Genomic DNA, 16,632 nt, shown 5'->3' with positions numbered 1-16,632 from the left:
AGTGCCTATCAACCAGTGCTGGTATTTAGCCCAGATGTATGCCTTATCTCTCCATCGTGAGATGTCCCATTATTTTCTAAAGGAGGCATGGAGTGAGTTGAGAAGCTAGTTTAGTGGACACGAAACCAGGATGCTTAGGGAACACAAATGACCCAAAATTGGAGTTTTTGTGCCAAACCAGCACAACTGTAGACGCTAATTTAGTGCCTATTCCATACGGTCCTCTTTAAAGCACTCTATCACCTTGCCCCCTACCTCACCTCGCTACTCTCCTACTACAACCCAGCCCGCACACTTTGCTCCTTTAATGCCAACCTTTTCACTCTACCTCAATCTCATTTATCTTGTCGCTGCCCTACCTCTTGCCCATGTCCTACCTCTGGCCTGGAACGCCCTTCCGCTTCATATCTGACAGACGATGACTGTCCCCACCTTCAAAGCCTTACTGAAGGCCCATCTCCTCCAAGAGGTCTTCGCTTACTAAGCCCTCTTTCCCTCTTCTCCCATTCCCTTCTGCATCACCTTGACTTCCTTTATTCATCCCCCCCCCCCCAGCCTCACAGCACTTATGTACATATCTGTCCTTTATTTATATTAATGTCTGTCTCCTCTAGACTGTAAGCTTGTTGTGGGCTGGGAATGTGTTTGTTATGTTGTTATATTCTCCCAAGTGCTTAGGACAGTGCTCCACACACAGTAGGCACTCAATAAATACGACTGATTGACTAGACTCTCTGTAGAGAATGTAACCACCTTGAGGGCAGGGATCATGTCTAATAATAATAATAATAATGTTGGTATTTGTTAAGCGCTTACTATGTGCAGAGCACTGTTTTAAGCGCTGGGGTAGACACAGGGTAATCAGGTTACCCCACATGAGGCTCATAGTCTTCATCCCCATTTTCCAGATGAGGTAAATGAGGCACAGAGAAGTGAAGTGACTTGCCCACAGTCACGCAGCTGACAAGCGGCAGAGCGGGGATTCAAACCCATGACCTCTGACTTCCAAGTCCCGGTTCTCTCCACCTGTACTGTACTTAATACTGTACTTAATACAGAGCACTTAATACAGAGCTGAGCACTAATCATTCAAATATTATTTGCTGATTGCCTGTGAAAGGGAAAATCTTTATCCTCTCATCAGTCCTGATTAATCAGTAATTTATTAAGCACCTGGGTAACCCTCCGTGGAATCAGAAGACTTGATCCCTGACGTCAAGTAGTTTACAGTTCAGTCAGTCATATTTATTGAGGGCTTACTGTGGGCGGAGTAGTGTAGTAAGTGCTTGAGAGAAAACAACAATAAAGAGACTTTCCTTGGGGACAGATACTAGAATAACTAGAGAGAAGCAGCATGGCTCAGTGGAAAGAGCCTGGGCTTGGGAGTCAGAGGTCATGGGTTCGAATCTCAGCTCTGCCACCTGTCAGCTGTGTGACTGTGGGCAAGTCACTTCATTTCTCTGTGCCTCAGTTACCTCATCTATAAAATGGGGATTAACTGTGAGCCTCACGTGGGACAACCTGACGACACTGTATCTACCCCTGCGCTTAAAACAGTGCTCTGCACATAGTAAGCGCCTAACCAATGCCAACATTATTATTATGACTGCTCCTGCCCTACTCAGGAATACTCTAAAATAATCATTCTTTGAAATTAGTCCTCTTAAAAAAAAAAAGCACCCTTCTAAACTGAACTAAATGAATTTTGCCCAAAGTGTCAGATCCGTGACCGATCTGCTAATATCTAACCCACCGCTCAGCCCAGGGATTGGGACAAAGTAAATGTTTAATGGGGACCACTATTATTATTAGGTGGGCAAAACTGAGTCATTTCTCTGGGAAATGACAGACATTATCGTATCGGTAACTGTAGGTTTAGAATCTTAACCAGTCAGAAATAATCATAATAATAAGGTTGGTATTTGTTAATAATAATAATAATAATGTTGGTATTTGTTAAGCGCTTACTATGTGCCGAGCACTGTTCTAAGTGCTGGGGTAGACACAGGGGAATCAGGTTGTCCCACGTGGGGTTCACAGTCTTAATCCCCATTTTACAGATGAGGTAACTGAGGCACCGAGAAGTTAAGTGACTTGCCCAAAGTCACACAGCTGACAAGTGGTAGAGCCGGGGTTCGAACCCATGACCTCTGACTCCAAAGCCCATGCTCTTTCCAGTGAGCCACGCTGCTGCAGAGCACTGTTCTAAGCGCTGGGGCAGATACAGGGTAATCAGTTTGTTCCACGTGAGGCTCACAGAAATGTGAATTTCTATCGAGCAGCATTCCAATCATTTGAATTTTTAAAGCGTCTTCCCAATTTCTGGACTGAATGACAAAAGCAGACGTGTTAGGACGTGGAGCCATCGCCACCTCAAATTAAAACAGAAATAAAACGCACCCCCCAAACTAGCACACGTTACCATCTCCTCTGGTTCCGGTATGCTGATGCCGTGGAAAAACTGGTTACTTCTAAAGATGGACTGATGCCTCGGAATGAGTTTGCCTACGAAACAAAACATCCCGTTTATGACACAGGAAGAGCGTTACACTATTTCGGAGGAGAAATTTCTGGGGTCCAGGCACAAAGCCCAGTGTTCTGTTTAGGGGAGGGAGCTGGGTGGACAAAAATCACAATTCTAGATGTTGGGGGAGAGAAGTAGCTAACCCCTGTGCTTCCCACACAGAAGCAGGCACACCGATACCAAGCAATGGTGCTCTACACTATTCGTCGTCTAGAACAGAGGTCGGCAACCTTTTGTGTAGACCAGTAAGTCGGTCAATCGTATTTATGGAGCACTCGGGGTGTCCAGAGCACTGCTTGGGAGAGTACAATATAACAATAAACAGACACATTCCCTGCCCACAACCAGCTTGCAGTCCAGAAGGGGAAGAGCTAAGAAATGAAACTTTCATTCATTCATTCAATTCATTCAATAGTATTTCTTGAGCGCTTACTATGTGCAGAACACTGTACTAAGCCCTTGGAATCGACAATTCGGCAACAGATAGAGACCATCCCTGCCCATCGACGGGCTCACGGTCTAATCGGGGGAGACGGACGGACAAAAACAAGACAACTTAATCACGATAAATAGAATCAAGGGGATGGACACCTCATGAACCAAATAAATAGGGGAATAAAAATAGATACAAATGAGCACAGTGCTGAGGGGAAGGGAGAGGGGGAGGAGCAGAGGGAAAGTGGGGAAAGGGGGCTTAGCTGAGGGGAGGTTTGTGTGCAAAAAACCAATTGAACATTTTAAGCGAGAAGGGACGAGGGAGAAGGAGAGGTGGAAATAAAAGTTGAGTGGGGGGAAGAGAATGGAGGGGAAGCAGGGAATAATAATGATGGTATTTGCTAAGCGCTTACTATCTTCAAAGCATTGTTATAAGCGCTGAGCACTGTGGGAAGGGAAGGAGACAGAGAGGGAGAAAGGGAAAGAAGAAAAGAGGGAGAATAAACATTTATTCCTCTAGACCGTAAGCAGGCAGGGAGCATGTCTGCCAACTCTGTTCTATTGTACTCTCCCAAGCGCTTAACACAGTGCTCTGCACACAGTAAGCGCTCAACAAATACGACTGCTTGATTGGTTCCTGGCTCTTTGAATTTGGAAAGGGGGAGGTTGGTATTGCAGTTGCAAAGGACCTGACTCACCCTGCCTTTTCTTCCTGCCCTGCTGCCATTTAGCGGCTCCACGCCTACCACGTGTGGGGTGGGGGAAAGGGGGTGAATCTTTTTCTCCAGGGCATAGAATATGCCCGCCATCCTAGAGACGGCTCTCGGCCCCTGCGGCCCCTCCCTGCCACGATTAGTGCACGCAAGCATTTGGTGCTGAGCCCAGGAGCTTCCCCGGCCCAAGTGCCAGGGAACCGAGGGGCGAGGGCAGGTCCGGCTCTCCCTGCCATCCAGAAGACGATGGGAGGCCTACTGTTCCCCGGGCCCGGCGGGGCCACGTCCTGTCGACGGAGGGCAAGGCCGCAGAGCCGCCCTCCCGGTCCGCCCTCGGGCTCTTCCCGGCTCAGAGAGGCAGGATGGGTTGGCTACCTGGGAAGCAGCGTGGCTCAGTGGCAAGAGCCCGGGCTTTGGAGTCAGAGGTCATGGGTTCAAATCCCGGCTCTGCCGCTTGTCAGCTGGGTGACTGTGGGCAAGTCACTTCACTTCTCTGTGCCTCAGTTCCCTCATCTGTAAAATGGGGATGAAGACTGTGAGCCTCACGTGGGTTACCCTGTATCTACCCCAGCGCTTAGAACAGTGCTCTGCACATAGTAAGCGCTTAACAAATACCAACCTTATTATTATTACTATTACCTCCTGTCCCCAAAGCTCTGAGGGCGAAGCAGGGCCGGGTGGTCTAGTGGAAAGAGCCCGGGCCTGGGAGTCAGTGGACATGGGTTCTAATTCCAACTCTGCCGCATGTCTAGAGAAGCAGCGTGGCTCAGTGGAAAGAGCCCGGGCTAGGGAGTTGGAGGTCGTGGGTTCTAATCCCCGCTCTGCCACTTGCCAGCTGGGTGACTGTGGCAAGTCACTTCACTTCTCTGGGCCTCAGTGACCTCATCTGGAAAATGGGGATGAAGACTGGAAGCCCCACGGGGGACAAGCTGATTACCCTGTATCTACCCCAGTGCTTAGAACAGTGCTCTGCACATAGTAAGCACTTAACAAATACCAACATTAGAGAAGCAGCGTGGCTCGGTGGAAAGTGCTCGGACTTGGGAGTCAGAGGTGATGGATTCGAATCCCCGCTCTGCCACTTGCCAGCTGGGTGACTGTGGCAAGCCACTTCACTTCTCTGGGCCTCAGTGACCTCATCTGGAAAATGGGGATGAAGACCGTGAGCCTCACGTGGGACAACCTGATTACCCTGGATCTACCCCATCGCTTAGAACAGTGCTCTGCACATAGTAAGCACTTAACAAATACCAACATTATTATTACTGTGTGACTTTGGGCAAGTCACATCGCTTCTCTGGGCCTCAGTTCCCTCATCTCTAAAATGGGGATTAAGACTGTGCCTCAAGTGGGACAGGGACTGTGTCCAACCTTGTATCTACCCAAGTGCTTAGTATAGTGCCTGGCACATAGTGTTTAACCAATACCATAATTATTATTATTATTGTTAGACATACGCAATGGCTCCCACTGATCTAATGACCTGACGGCAAATCCTTTAGCTAATAATAACAAATACCACAGCTATTATTATTAGCTAATGGATTTGCCGTCAGGTCATTGGATCAGTGGGAGCCGTTGCGTAAGTCTAACTATAATAGCGGTGGTGTTTGTTAAGCCCTTACTCTGTGCCAAGCACTGTTCTAAGAACTGAGGTAGATACAAGATAATCAGGTTGGACACAGTCCTTGTCCCACATGGGGCTCACAGTCTTAATCCTCATTAATCGGCTCTGTCCGACCTGATTAACTTTTATCTACCCCAGCGCTTAGGAGAGTGCTTCTGCATATAGTCAGTGCTTAACAAGTGCCATAATAACTATGGATGTTCATTCCAAGCGCTTAGTACAGTGCTCTGCACATAGTAAGTGCTCAATAAATACTATTGAATGAATGAATGAATGAACAAGAAAGGCACAAGTGTCTAGGCAAGCGAGAAAACTAATTCCTGAATTCCGGGAGCAAAAATAACCTACCAGTCCCATCTGTCTAGTGTAAACAGAGCTTGAATCTTTGGATTCAAATACACGCCCCTCCTTTAATCAGATACTGGAAACATGCATGAAGTCAGTCAATCATATTTTTTGAGTGCTTACTGTTTGCAGAGCACTGTACTGAGCGCTTGGGAGAGTACATCGCAATAAACAGGCACATTCTCTCCCCACAACAAGCCTAGAGTCCATTCCATATTATTATTATTATTGTTGGTATTTGTTAAGCGCTTACTATGTGCAGAGCACTGTTCTAAGCGCTGGGGTAGATACAGGGTAATCACGTTGTCCCACATGAGGCTCACAGTCTTCATCCCCATTTTACAGATGAGGGAACTGAGGCCCAGAGAAGTGAAGTGATTTGCCCACAGTCACGCAGCTAAGTGGCAGAGCCGGGATTAGAACTCATGATCTCTGACTCCCAAGGCCGGGCTCTTTCCACTGAGCCACGCTACTTCCATACCTAGTTGAGTTTACCCAAAAAGCGATCTAGACATTTCTCCAGAGAGCAATTATGACTAACTGAGCGGCAACCGCCGGGAACGGTCCCCCCCCCGACAGCCAACTCGCGGCATTTACTTTCGTCCTTTTCATTCCCTGAGAGAAACTCGGTCAGCTCTGAAACGCGATCCATACCCAGCGTTCTGATAATCAGGTAGAGTTGGTCCACGTCTGATTTCCCAGGCCAGAGAGGCTGCCCCGTCAGGAGCTCAGCAAAGACACAGCCAACCGCCCACACGTCCACAGTGGAGCCATACTGAGTATCTCCCACCAGAAGCTCGGGGGCCCGGTACCATCTTGTGGCCACATAGTCGGTATATGCGTCTCCCGGACCTGCAGAAAGCATCAGGACAATGAGCCAGGTTCGGCCTGAGGATGAATTAGGTGCTTTTGGAAACCTCAGGGTTCTTTTTAAAAAGGCTTTGAGTGATCCAGAGAAGCAGCGTGGCTCAGTGGAAAGAGCCTGGGCTTGGGAGTCAGAGGTCATGCGTTTGAATCCCGGCTCTGCCCCTTGTCAGCTGTGTGACTGTGGGCAAGTCACTTCACTTCTCTGTGCCTCAGTTACCTCATCTGTCAAATGGGGATTACCTGTGAGCCTCACATGGGACAACGTGATGACACTGTATCTACCCCAGCGCTTAGAATAGTGCTCTGCACATAGTAAGCGCTTAACAAATACCAACATTATTATTATCATCCTAAAACGATAATTTAATTTATTCTATATTTATTGAGCACTTAATAATAATAATTACTGAATGCAGAGCACTGTACTAAGAGCTTGGGAGAGTCTTATGTTGTCGGGTCGTGTCCGTCCCATAACGACACCATGGACACATCTCTCCCAGCACGCCCCACCTCCATCTGCAATCGTTCCGGTAGTGGATCCATTGAGTTTTCCTGGTAAAATACGAAGTAAACCTGAGTCTCCGCCCTGACTCCCTCCCGTGCCGCCGCTGCCCAGCACAGGTGAGTTCTGACTTGTAGCAGTTTGCCTGCCACTCGCTAGCCACTGGCCAAGCTAGGAATGGAATGAGTATGACTCTGCTTGACTCTCCCTCCCCTAGCTGAGACTGGTAGAGGACTGGAAACTCCCCAGGTGTGACCCTGAGAGGTGCTCGTACAGTACAATAAACAGATATTCCCCGCCCATAATGAGCTGAGAGTCTAGAAAGGGGAGATAGATGTTGTTATAAATAAAAATAAATTACAGATATGGACATAAGTGCTGTGGGGCTGGGAGGGGGAAGCAGAAGGGAGGGGGAGAAGAAAGGGGGGCTTCATCAGGGAAGGCCTCCTGGAGGAGATGTGCCTTCAATAATAATAATAATAATAATAATGTTGGTATTTGTTAAGCGCTTACTATGTGCAGAGCACTGTTCTAAGCGCTGGGGGAGATACAGAGTAATCAGGTTGTCCCACATGAGGCTCACAGTTAATCCCCATTTTACAGATGAGGTAACTGAAGCACCGAGAAGTGAAGTGTCACACAGCTGACAAGTGGCAGAGCAGAGATTCGAACCCATGACTTCTGACTCCGAAGCCGAGGCTCTTTCCACTGAGCCAAGCCTTTGAAAGGGGGGGAGAGTAATTGCCTGTCAGATATGAGGAGGGAAGGCATTCCACCTTAGAGGCAGAACGTGGGTGAGGAGTTTGAGGTGAGACAGAGGAGATCGAGGTACGGCGAGTTTGGCATTAGAGGAGTGAAGTGTGCGGGCAGGGTTGTAGTAGGAGAGTAGCGAGGTGAGGTAGGAGGGGGAAAGGGGATTGACTCCTTTAAAGCCAATGGTGAGGAGTTTTTGTTTGATGTGGAGGTGGATGGACAACTCCTGGAATTTCTTGAGGAGTGGGGAAGCACGGCCTGAACGTTTTTGTGGGAAAATGATTAGGGAAAGCAGAGAACCTCAGGCTGAAAGAGACCCTGCCACCTGCATGAAGACCACTGCACTCATGATAATTTAGTAGTCCCTGCGAGCATCTGCTCCCAAATTGAAGCACATTCTTGCTTTTAGACTGTGTACCCTATGCAGAACAGGGGCTTAATCTGATCTGATTATATTGACTCTAGCCCAGTGCTTTGCAAATACCACAATTAGCAGCATTTTAGAATCTTACCTTTCTTCCATTATTCAAGTCAAGGGGTAGCAGCAAGATAGAATCAAAATACAGGCAACTGAATTCGGCATTTCAAATTAACCATCTGGGACACTCTGGTCCACCAGGGTAATAACAGCTGTGGTATTTGTTAAGCAGTCACTCTGAGTTTAGTAGGCTGAGTTTAGTAGGCTGTACTGAGCATTGTGGAGATAAAGGCCGATGTCCGATCCCCAGGCCCACATGGGGCTATGATCTAAGAGGGAGGGTGAAGAGGTATTTAATTCCCATTTTGCAGAGGAGGAGACTAAGCTCCAGAGAAATTAAGTGACCAGCCCAAGGCCACAGCAGGCCAGTGGCATACGAGGACGATCTCGTCGCATCGGTCCTGGTCACTTGATAACTTACATCTTCGCTTTCAGTGATTCTTGGGAGCACCTTTCTTCACATCTGCCTAACTAGATCCACATCGATGGAAGCAGAGGAGCCAATTTCTCCCTCACCCTTTTCTCAGCTGAAGAGATTTCCTGGTAAGCATCTTGAGTGACTTTCAACAGGTGCAAATCATTATTTTGCCAGTGTGGGAGTGATTTTCTTGTGGATTCAGTTAGGGATGTATCAATAATTTTTTCATCTTTTCTTCTTGAAGATGGCGATGGCAGCAAATCTTTGAAATTTCCGTGTTCTGCAGGTTGAGGATGAGCATATGTCAGTGGATTTTCCAGGGTGTTTCCTTCATGTCTGGAGATCCCAACAGGGAGGTCACTGGGTCCCTGGGCTTGGCCATCTTTCACAGCTCCGACTGCTGTGGTGATTTCCCCAAGGGTTCCCCAAAATACCATGTCTTTGCTTGATGGAAAATTTCCATTAAGTTTTAAAGCCTCATTTATTGAGTGCTTACTGTCTGCTTTCCTGTACGAAGCACCTCATCTTTGATGGTAGATGGGTTGAGAATATTGGCATATTATTGCCGCCTCTTCAGGATTCCCTCCTTGCCTGAGATGAAGCTGGAGTCTAACTCACTTTTGAGAGATGTCTTGATGACATGTACAGAGCCACATAACATTTTCTTTTTTATAATGTACACTCGTTCACTCGTTCTTGGGTTCATGGTAGTCTGCAGAGCCTCATCATTCTCCCTCGCCAGTAACCTGAGCCGGCGTATTCCTGGATTGCCTACTGAGGCATATTGCCAACTGAACACTCCTAAAGTCACAATGTGATTTCGAGTACAGCCTGGCACCAGTCAATCGTATTTATTGAGCGCATACTGTGTGCACAGCATTGTTCTAAGCCCTTGGGAGAGTACAGTGTAACGATATAACCGACATATCCCCTGCCCACGACGAGCTTAAAGTCTAGAGGGGAAAACAAACACTCACACAGATAAATGCATTTCGGATATGTACATAAGTGCTGTGGGACAGACCTGATTTCTGCAGCTTGGCGGTTACAAGAAAAGTGCAGAGAGCAGCACCAAAACCTCTATTCAGTTTACGCCCACCTTTTAAATTCATTTGGTTCCATCATCAATGAGGTTATTCGTTAAGTGCTTACTGTGTGTCAAGCATTATTGTAAGTGCTGGGGTAGGTACGTGCTAATCAGAGTGGACCCAGTCCCTGTCCTATATAGGGCTCACAATCTCAATCCTCATTTTATAGATGAGGGAACTGAGGCCCGGAGAAGAAGTGACTTGCCCAAGGTCACACAGTAGATAAGTGGCGGGGCCGGGATTAGAACTCAGGTTCTTTTGACTCCCAGGCCCGTGCTCTGTCCATTAAGCCATGCTATCATTACACTTGGGTAAGAAACGGCTTAGTAAAATTGGGTGCCCTAAAAAATTCAAGATTCTGAGTCTATAGCTGCATATAGCTGGTTACATCAGATAACCAGCGTGGCTCAGTGGAAAAAGAGGTCATGGGTTCGAATCCTAGTTCCGCCGCTTGTCAGCTGTGTCACTTTGGGCAAGTCACTTAACTTCTCGGTGCCTCAGTTACCTCATCTGTAAAACAGGGATTACCCACATGGGACAGCCTGATTACCTTGTAATAATAATAGTGTTGCTATTTGTTAAGTGCTTACTATGTGCCGAGCACTGTTCTAAGCGCTGGGGTAGATACAGGGTCATCAGGTTGTCCCACGTGAGGCTCACAGTTAATCCCCATTTTACAGATGAGGTAACTGAGGTCCAGAGAAGTGAAGTGACTTGCCCACAGTCACACAGCTGACAAGTGGCAGAGCCGGGATTCAAACTCATGACCTCTGACTCCCAAGCCTGGGCTCTTTCCACTGAGCCACGCTGCTTCTTGTATTCCCCCCCAGCGCTCAGAACAGTGTTTTGCACATAGTAAGCGCTCAACAAATGCCATCATCATTATTATTATAATAACCAGGGTACTACTTCCAATTTATTCCCATCACCAGTGGGGTGAAGCAAGAAAGGGTACTGTGTTTGACTTTATTCAATCGATAATTTTTTTATGGTATTTGTTAATTGTTTGCTACGTGAAAGGCGCTGTACTCAGTTCTGGGGTAGACACAAGCTAATCTGGTTGGACACAGTCCCCGACCCACAAGGGGCTCACGGTCTTAATCCCCATTTTCCAGATGAGGTAACTGAGGCACAGAGAAGTGAAGTGACTAACCCAAGTGGCGGAGTCAGAATTAGAATCCAGATCCTCAGACTGCCAGGCACACATTCTTTCCACTAGGCCACACTCTCAATAATAATGTTGGTATTTGTTAAGCGCTTACTATGTGCCGAGCACTGTTCTAAGTGCTGGGGTAGCTCCAGGGTAATCAGATTGTCCCACATGAGGCTCACAGTTAATCCCCATTTTACAGATGAGGTAACTGAGGCCCAGAGAAGTTAAGTGACTTGCCCACAGTCACACAGCTGACAAGTGGCAGAGCCGGGATTCGAACCTATGACCTCTGACTCCCAAGCCCGGGCTCTTTCCACTGAGCCACGCTGCTTCTCTAATGAGCCCTGATACGTGCAGTGCACTCTATAAAATGCCTGTAAGAGTACAGTAAAATTATTAGACTTTGATTTATTCTATGCAGTCATGTAGAAGGATGCTCATAACAATAATAATAATTGTGGTATTTGTTAAGCACTTACTCTGTGCCAGGCACTGTATTAAGCACTGAGGTGATACAAGCAAATAGTCTTGGTTACAGTCCCTCTCCCAAAGGAGGCTCAGAGTCTCAATCCCCATTTTACAAAAGAGATAACTGAGGCACAGAGGAAGTGAAATGACTTGCCCAAGGTCATACAGCAGACAAGTGGCAGACCAGGATTAGAACCCATGACCTTCTGACTCCCAAATTTCCGCTCGATCTACTATGCCCATGCCACTTCTCTGCATTTGAGCAAGGAACATGTCTACCAAATCTACTGTACTGTTCTCTCAGCAGAAGAATTTGGGATAATAATAATAATAATAATAACGATAATGATAATAAGCAGCATGACTGAGAAGCAGCATGCCTAAGTGGAAAGAGCAGGGGTTTGGGAGTCAGAGGTCATGGGTTCTAAGCCCCGCTTCACCACTTGTCAGCAGTGTGACTTTGCGTGGCTCAGTGGAAAGAGCACGGGCTTTGGAGTCAGAGGTCATGAGTTCGAATCCCAGCTCTGCCACTTGTCAGCTGTGTGACCGTGGGCAAGTCATTTAACTTCTCTGTGCCTCCGTGACCTCATCTGTAAAATGGGGATTAAGACTGTGAGCCCCAAGTGGGACATCCTGATTCCCCTGTGTCTACCCCAGCGCTTAGAACAGTGCTCGGCAGATAGTAAGCGCTTAACAAATACCAACATTACTATTATTATTACTTAACTTCTCTGCGCCTCAGTTACCTCATCCAGAAAATGGGGATTGAAACAGTGACCCCCACATGGGTCCACCTGATCACCTTGTATCCTACCAGTGCTCGAAACAGTGCTTTGCACATAGTAATCAGATAACAGATATCATTATTATTATTATTCTCTCCCAAGCACTTAGTAGAGTAGGCTGCACACAGTAAGTGTTCAATAAATTTCACTGATTGATATAACAAGAGACGGGGATGTGTTAGAATATACTTTACTTCCATTCCCCTTCCAACTCCTCTTCCACCTCAACAGAAACATCATCCAAAGATCTAGAGCCAGGCATTTAAGACTCGCTGAATGTAGATAACTGTGTCCCATGCCCAAGAAGACATGGAAATTTTTATGAATTACTTTCCCGAACTACAAGCCGACCATAAGGCTAAAGAAAACCAAGTTGACAGATCAGCCTAGACCAGGGATACCATACTTTTGACCAAAAGTTTATATTGACCCTCGGAACTAATCATTACCACAGAATGCTGTTACCTGGGTAGCACGTTAATTAACGGTGTAATCGAAGATAAGGAAGCAGTAAACTGAATCAAGAAGGTGTGCGCATCCTTTGGAGAACTTTCGAACAGATGGCAGAAGCTTACAGAGTATTAGGTTCCAGACCAAACTCAATATGTAGAGAGTTGTTCATATGCTTCGACCTTCTCTATAGCCATGAGACCCCCAGACAACTTAATCAACGGTATTTACTGAACACTTCCTGTGGGAAGAGCACTGTACTGAGCACTTGGGAGAGTACAATTTAACAGAGTTGGTAGACACATTCCCTGCCCACAGCGAGCTTACAGCCTAGAGTGGTAGCCAGTCAACAAAATAAAGAAATAGATGAGGGATATGTCCACGAGTGCTGAGGGGTTGAGGGAGGGGTGAAAAAAGAGTGCAAATTCAAGTGCGAGGGCAATCAATCAATTCCGTCAGCATCACTTACTGACTATACACAACATCGAGGGGCAGGACATGATCACAAATAATGAAGTACTGAGGCTACGTTCACCTCAACTCAAATGCAGGGGGTAGGACATGTAAGGAAAATGGATAACTAGGTTTTCCAAACAGCTGCTGTTTGGAGAGCAAGGAGGACAAAGGAAAAGTTTTAAGGACGCAGTAAAACAGAATCTCCAACAGTGTCGCCCGGTGTGGGCAGGGATTGTCTCTCTTTATGGCTGAACTGTATTTTCCAACCGCTTAATTCAGCGCTCTGCACGCAGTAAGCGCTCGATAAATACGACCGGAGGAGTGAATGCTGCATCTCGCCTGAAAACTGAGAGCTAATTGCCAAAGATGCCCACTCCAGTCAAGAAAGGAGTGGTTCTCTTTAAGTAGAAACTTCATAAGGATCAACCGTTTACTTTCCAATTACTCATTCCCCACTGCTGTCAAACATGCCCATGTCTTCCCTATCCTAAAAAAAACACCCAAGCCCTTCTCTTGCCCCCATGGAGCCCTCTAGTTATTATCCTGTCTCCCTCCTACCATTTCTTTCCAAACTCCTTGAGCCAGCTTTCTGTGCCTTCTGCTTTCACTTCCTCTCCTCCGATTCTCTCCTTGACCACCTCCAATCTGGGTTCTGCAACATTAACACCACTGAAAATGTCCATTCTAAGGTCACCAGTGACCTCCTCCTTGTCAGATCCAACGGCCTCTACTCCATCCTAATCCTCCTTGACCTCTCAGCTGCCTTCGCCAGTGTGGAACCTCCCCTGGAAATGTTATCCAACATTGGTTTAGGTGGCCCTGTCATCTTCTGGTTCTCCTCCTCTCTCTCTGGCCGTTCATTCTCAATCTCTTTCGCGGGCTCCTCCTCTGCCTCCCACCCCCTAACTGTGGGGGTCCCTCAAGACTCAGTTCTGATTTCCCTTCTCTTTTCCATCTACACCCACTCCCTTGGAGAACTCATCCTTTCCCATGGCTTCAACTACCACTTCTATGCGGATGATTCCCATATCTACCTCTCCAGTCCTGACCTCTTCCCTTCTGAGCCGTCTCACGCATCTTCTGCCTTCAGCGCATCTCTATTTGGATGTCCCCTTCACACCTCCAACTCAACCCGTTCGAAACAAAACTCACCTTTCCACCTCTCTCGTTTCTCTGACCTTCCAAGGCTCTGTTGTCAACACCACCATCCTCCCCGTCTCACGGGCCAGAAACCTTGGCATTATCTTCTACTCATCTCTCGCACAAAGCCCATATAGTCAGTCTCTCACCAAATCCTGTCGGTTCTACCTTCACAATGTCACTCAACTCCACCGTTTCCTCTCCATCCAAACTGCAACTAGCCAATCCGAGGACTTATTCCTCCTTGACTAGGGCATCAGTCTCCTCGCTGACCTCCCTGCCTCCTACCCCACCCCAGTCAGCCCATACTGGATCATTTTTCTAAAAGAACGTTCGGTCCGTGTCTCCTGACTCCTCAAGAACCTCCAGTGGTTGCCCGCCTACCTTCTCATCAAACGGAAACAACTTACCATCGGCTTTAAAGCACTCAATCAGCTGGGCCCTTCCTCTTTTACCTCACTGATTTTTTTTACTACAACCTAGCCCGCACACTTCCCTCCTCTAACTCCAAACCTACTCACTGCGCCTTAATCTCGTCTATCTCGCCACCAATCTCTTGCCCACATCCTCCCTCTGGGCCTGGAACTCCCTCCCCCTTCACAGGTAACAGACCACCACTCTCTCCACCTTCCAAGCCTTATTAAAATCACATCTCCTCCAAGAGGCCTTCTCTAAGGCCTCATTTCCCCTACTCCCTCTCCATTGATCTGTACCATTTGAGCCCTTGATATTCTCTCCACCTTCAGCCCCAGAGCACTTATGTACATAGCTGTAAGTTATTTTCATGCTTATCTCCCCCTCTAGACTGTAAGCTCCTGGAGGTTGGGAACACGACTACTGACCATGTATCGAATGCTTAGTATAGTGCTCTGCACACACTAAGTGCTCAATAAATTCCCCGATTAGATTCCCTGATTAGACTGTAAGCCCCCGATTAGACTGTAAGCCCGTCAAACGGCAGGGACTGTCTCTATCTGTTGCCGACTTGTTCATTCCAAGCGCTTAGTACAGTGCTCTGCATATAGTAAGCGCTCAGTAAATACTGTTGAATGAATAAATACCATTGATTGATTGAGGATCATAAGACGAGGTAAAGTAAAAACAGCACCATGTGCTACAGACAACAAACAACAAGAGGCCTTCCCTGGCTCAGCCTCCCTTTCCCCTTCTCGCGCTCCCTTCTGCATAATAATAATAATAATACTGTTGGTATTTGTTAAGCGCTTACTATGTGCAGAGCACTGTTCTAAGCACTGGGGTAGATACAGGGGAATCAGGTTGTCCCATATGAGGCTCACAGTTAATCCTCATTTTACAGATGAGGTCACTGAGGCACAGAGAAGTGACCTGCCCACAGTCACACAGCTGACAAGTGGCAGAGCCGGGATTCAAACCCATGATCTCTGACTCACAAGCCCGGGCTTTTTCCACTGAGTCACGCCGTTTCACCCTGACTTGCTCCTTTTATTCATCACCCGCTCCCAGGCCCACAGCACTAATGTACAAAGCTGTAATTATTTATTTACCATTTCAATATCTGTCTCCTCCTCTAGACTGTAAACTCGTTGAAAACACAGGGAATGTGTCTGTTTATTCTTACATTACACTCTTCCAAGCGTTTCGTACAGTGCTCAATAAACACAACTGAATGAAAAACAACAGCATAGTAAAGGCCAGTCTTTGTGTTGCCTTGACTGTAAGCACACCGTGGGCAGGGATCACGCCTGCTAACTCTGTTGCATTGTACTCTCCCAATAGCTCAGTACAGTGCTCTGCACTTAATAGCCGCTCGATAAATACCATTGCTTGATACACACATTATGGACAGAACTGGTCTTCACTGGTCTTTCACCCACTGGTAAATTTTACCACTGATGGTTCTTTCTTCTTATACGAAACAAAACCAAATATTCAGGAAGTTCAGCTTTACAAAGATTCTTTGAGTCATTGTTCATCTGCTTCTCCCGATTAGACTGAGTCCGTCAATGGGCAGGGATCATCTCTATCTGTTGCCGAATTGTACATCCCAAGCGCTTAGTACAGTGCTCTGCACACAGTAAGCACTCAAAAAATACTATTGAATGAATGAATTTCAATCAATGGCATTTACTGAGTGCTTATTTATATAAAGCACCCTACCGGGCATTTCATCTAGGTAGTACAATACAACAGAGTTGGCTAAATTTCTCCAAACTTTTTACTGCAGCGTGGCTCAGTGGAAAGAGCCCAGGCTTGGGAGTCTGAGATCATGGGTTCGAATCCTGACTCTGCCACTTGTCAGCTGGGTTTGACTGTGGGCAAGTCACTTCACTTCTCTGTGACTCAGTTACCTCATCTGTAAAATGGGGATAAAGACGTGGGACAACCTGATGACCCTATAAATCTATCCCAGCGCTTAGAACAGTGCTCTGCACATAGTAAGCACTTAAC

At 47.0% G+C, this 16,632-nt stretch overlaps 1 protein-coding gene across 1 annotated transcript in view; it reads right to left on the bottom strand.

The window, feature by feature from the left end:
• Nucleotides 1–16,632, bottom strand: part of CDKL4 (cyclin dependent kinase like 4) — a 59,464-nt gene that overhangs the window by 10,075 nt on the left and 32,757 nt on the right. The window contains exons 7-8 of the mRNA XM_029066185.2: nucleotides 6,299–6,496; nucleotides 2,423–2,505 (exon numbers count right to left, since the gene is read on the bottom strand). Coding sequence (XP_028922018.1) covers nucleotides 2,423–2,505; nucleotides 6,299–6,496 — 281 coding nt within the window. The remainder of the gene's footprint in view (nucleotides 1–2,422; nucleotides 2,506–6,298; nucleotides 6,497–16,632) is intronic.

The sequence above is a fragment of the Ornithorhynchus anatinus genome, chromosome 1, assembly GCF_004115215.2.
Source record: "Ornithorhynchus anatinus isolate Pmale09 chromosome 1, mOrnAna1.pri.v4, whole genome shotgun sequence".
Lineage (NCBI taxonomy): Eukaryota > Metazoa > Chordata > Mammalia > Monotremata > Ornithorhynchidae > Ornithorhynchus > Ornithorhynchus anatinus.
The sequence above is the reverse complement of the archived record's forward strand: the minus strand, read 5'-3'. Positions and strand labels throughout refer to the sequence as shown.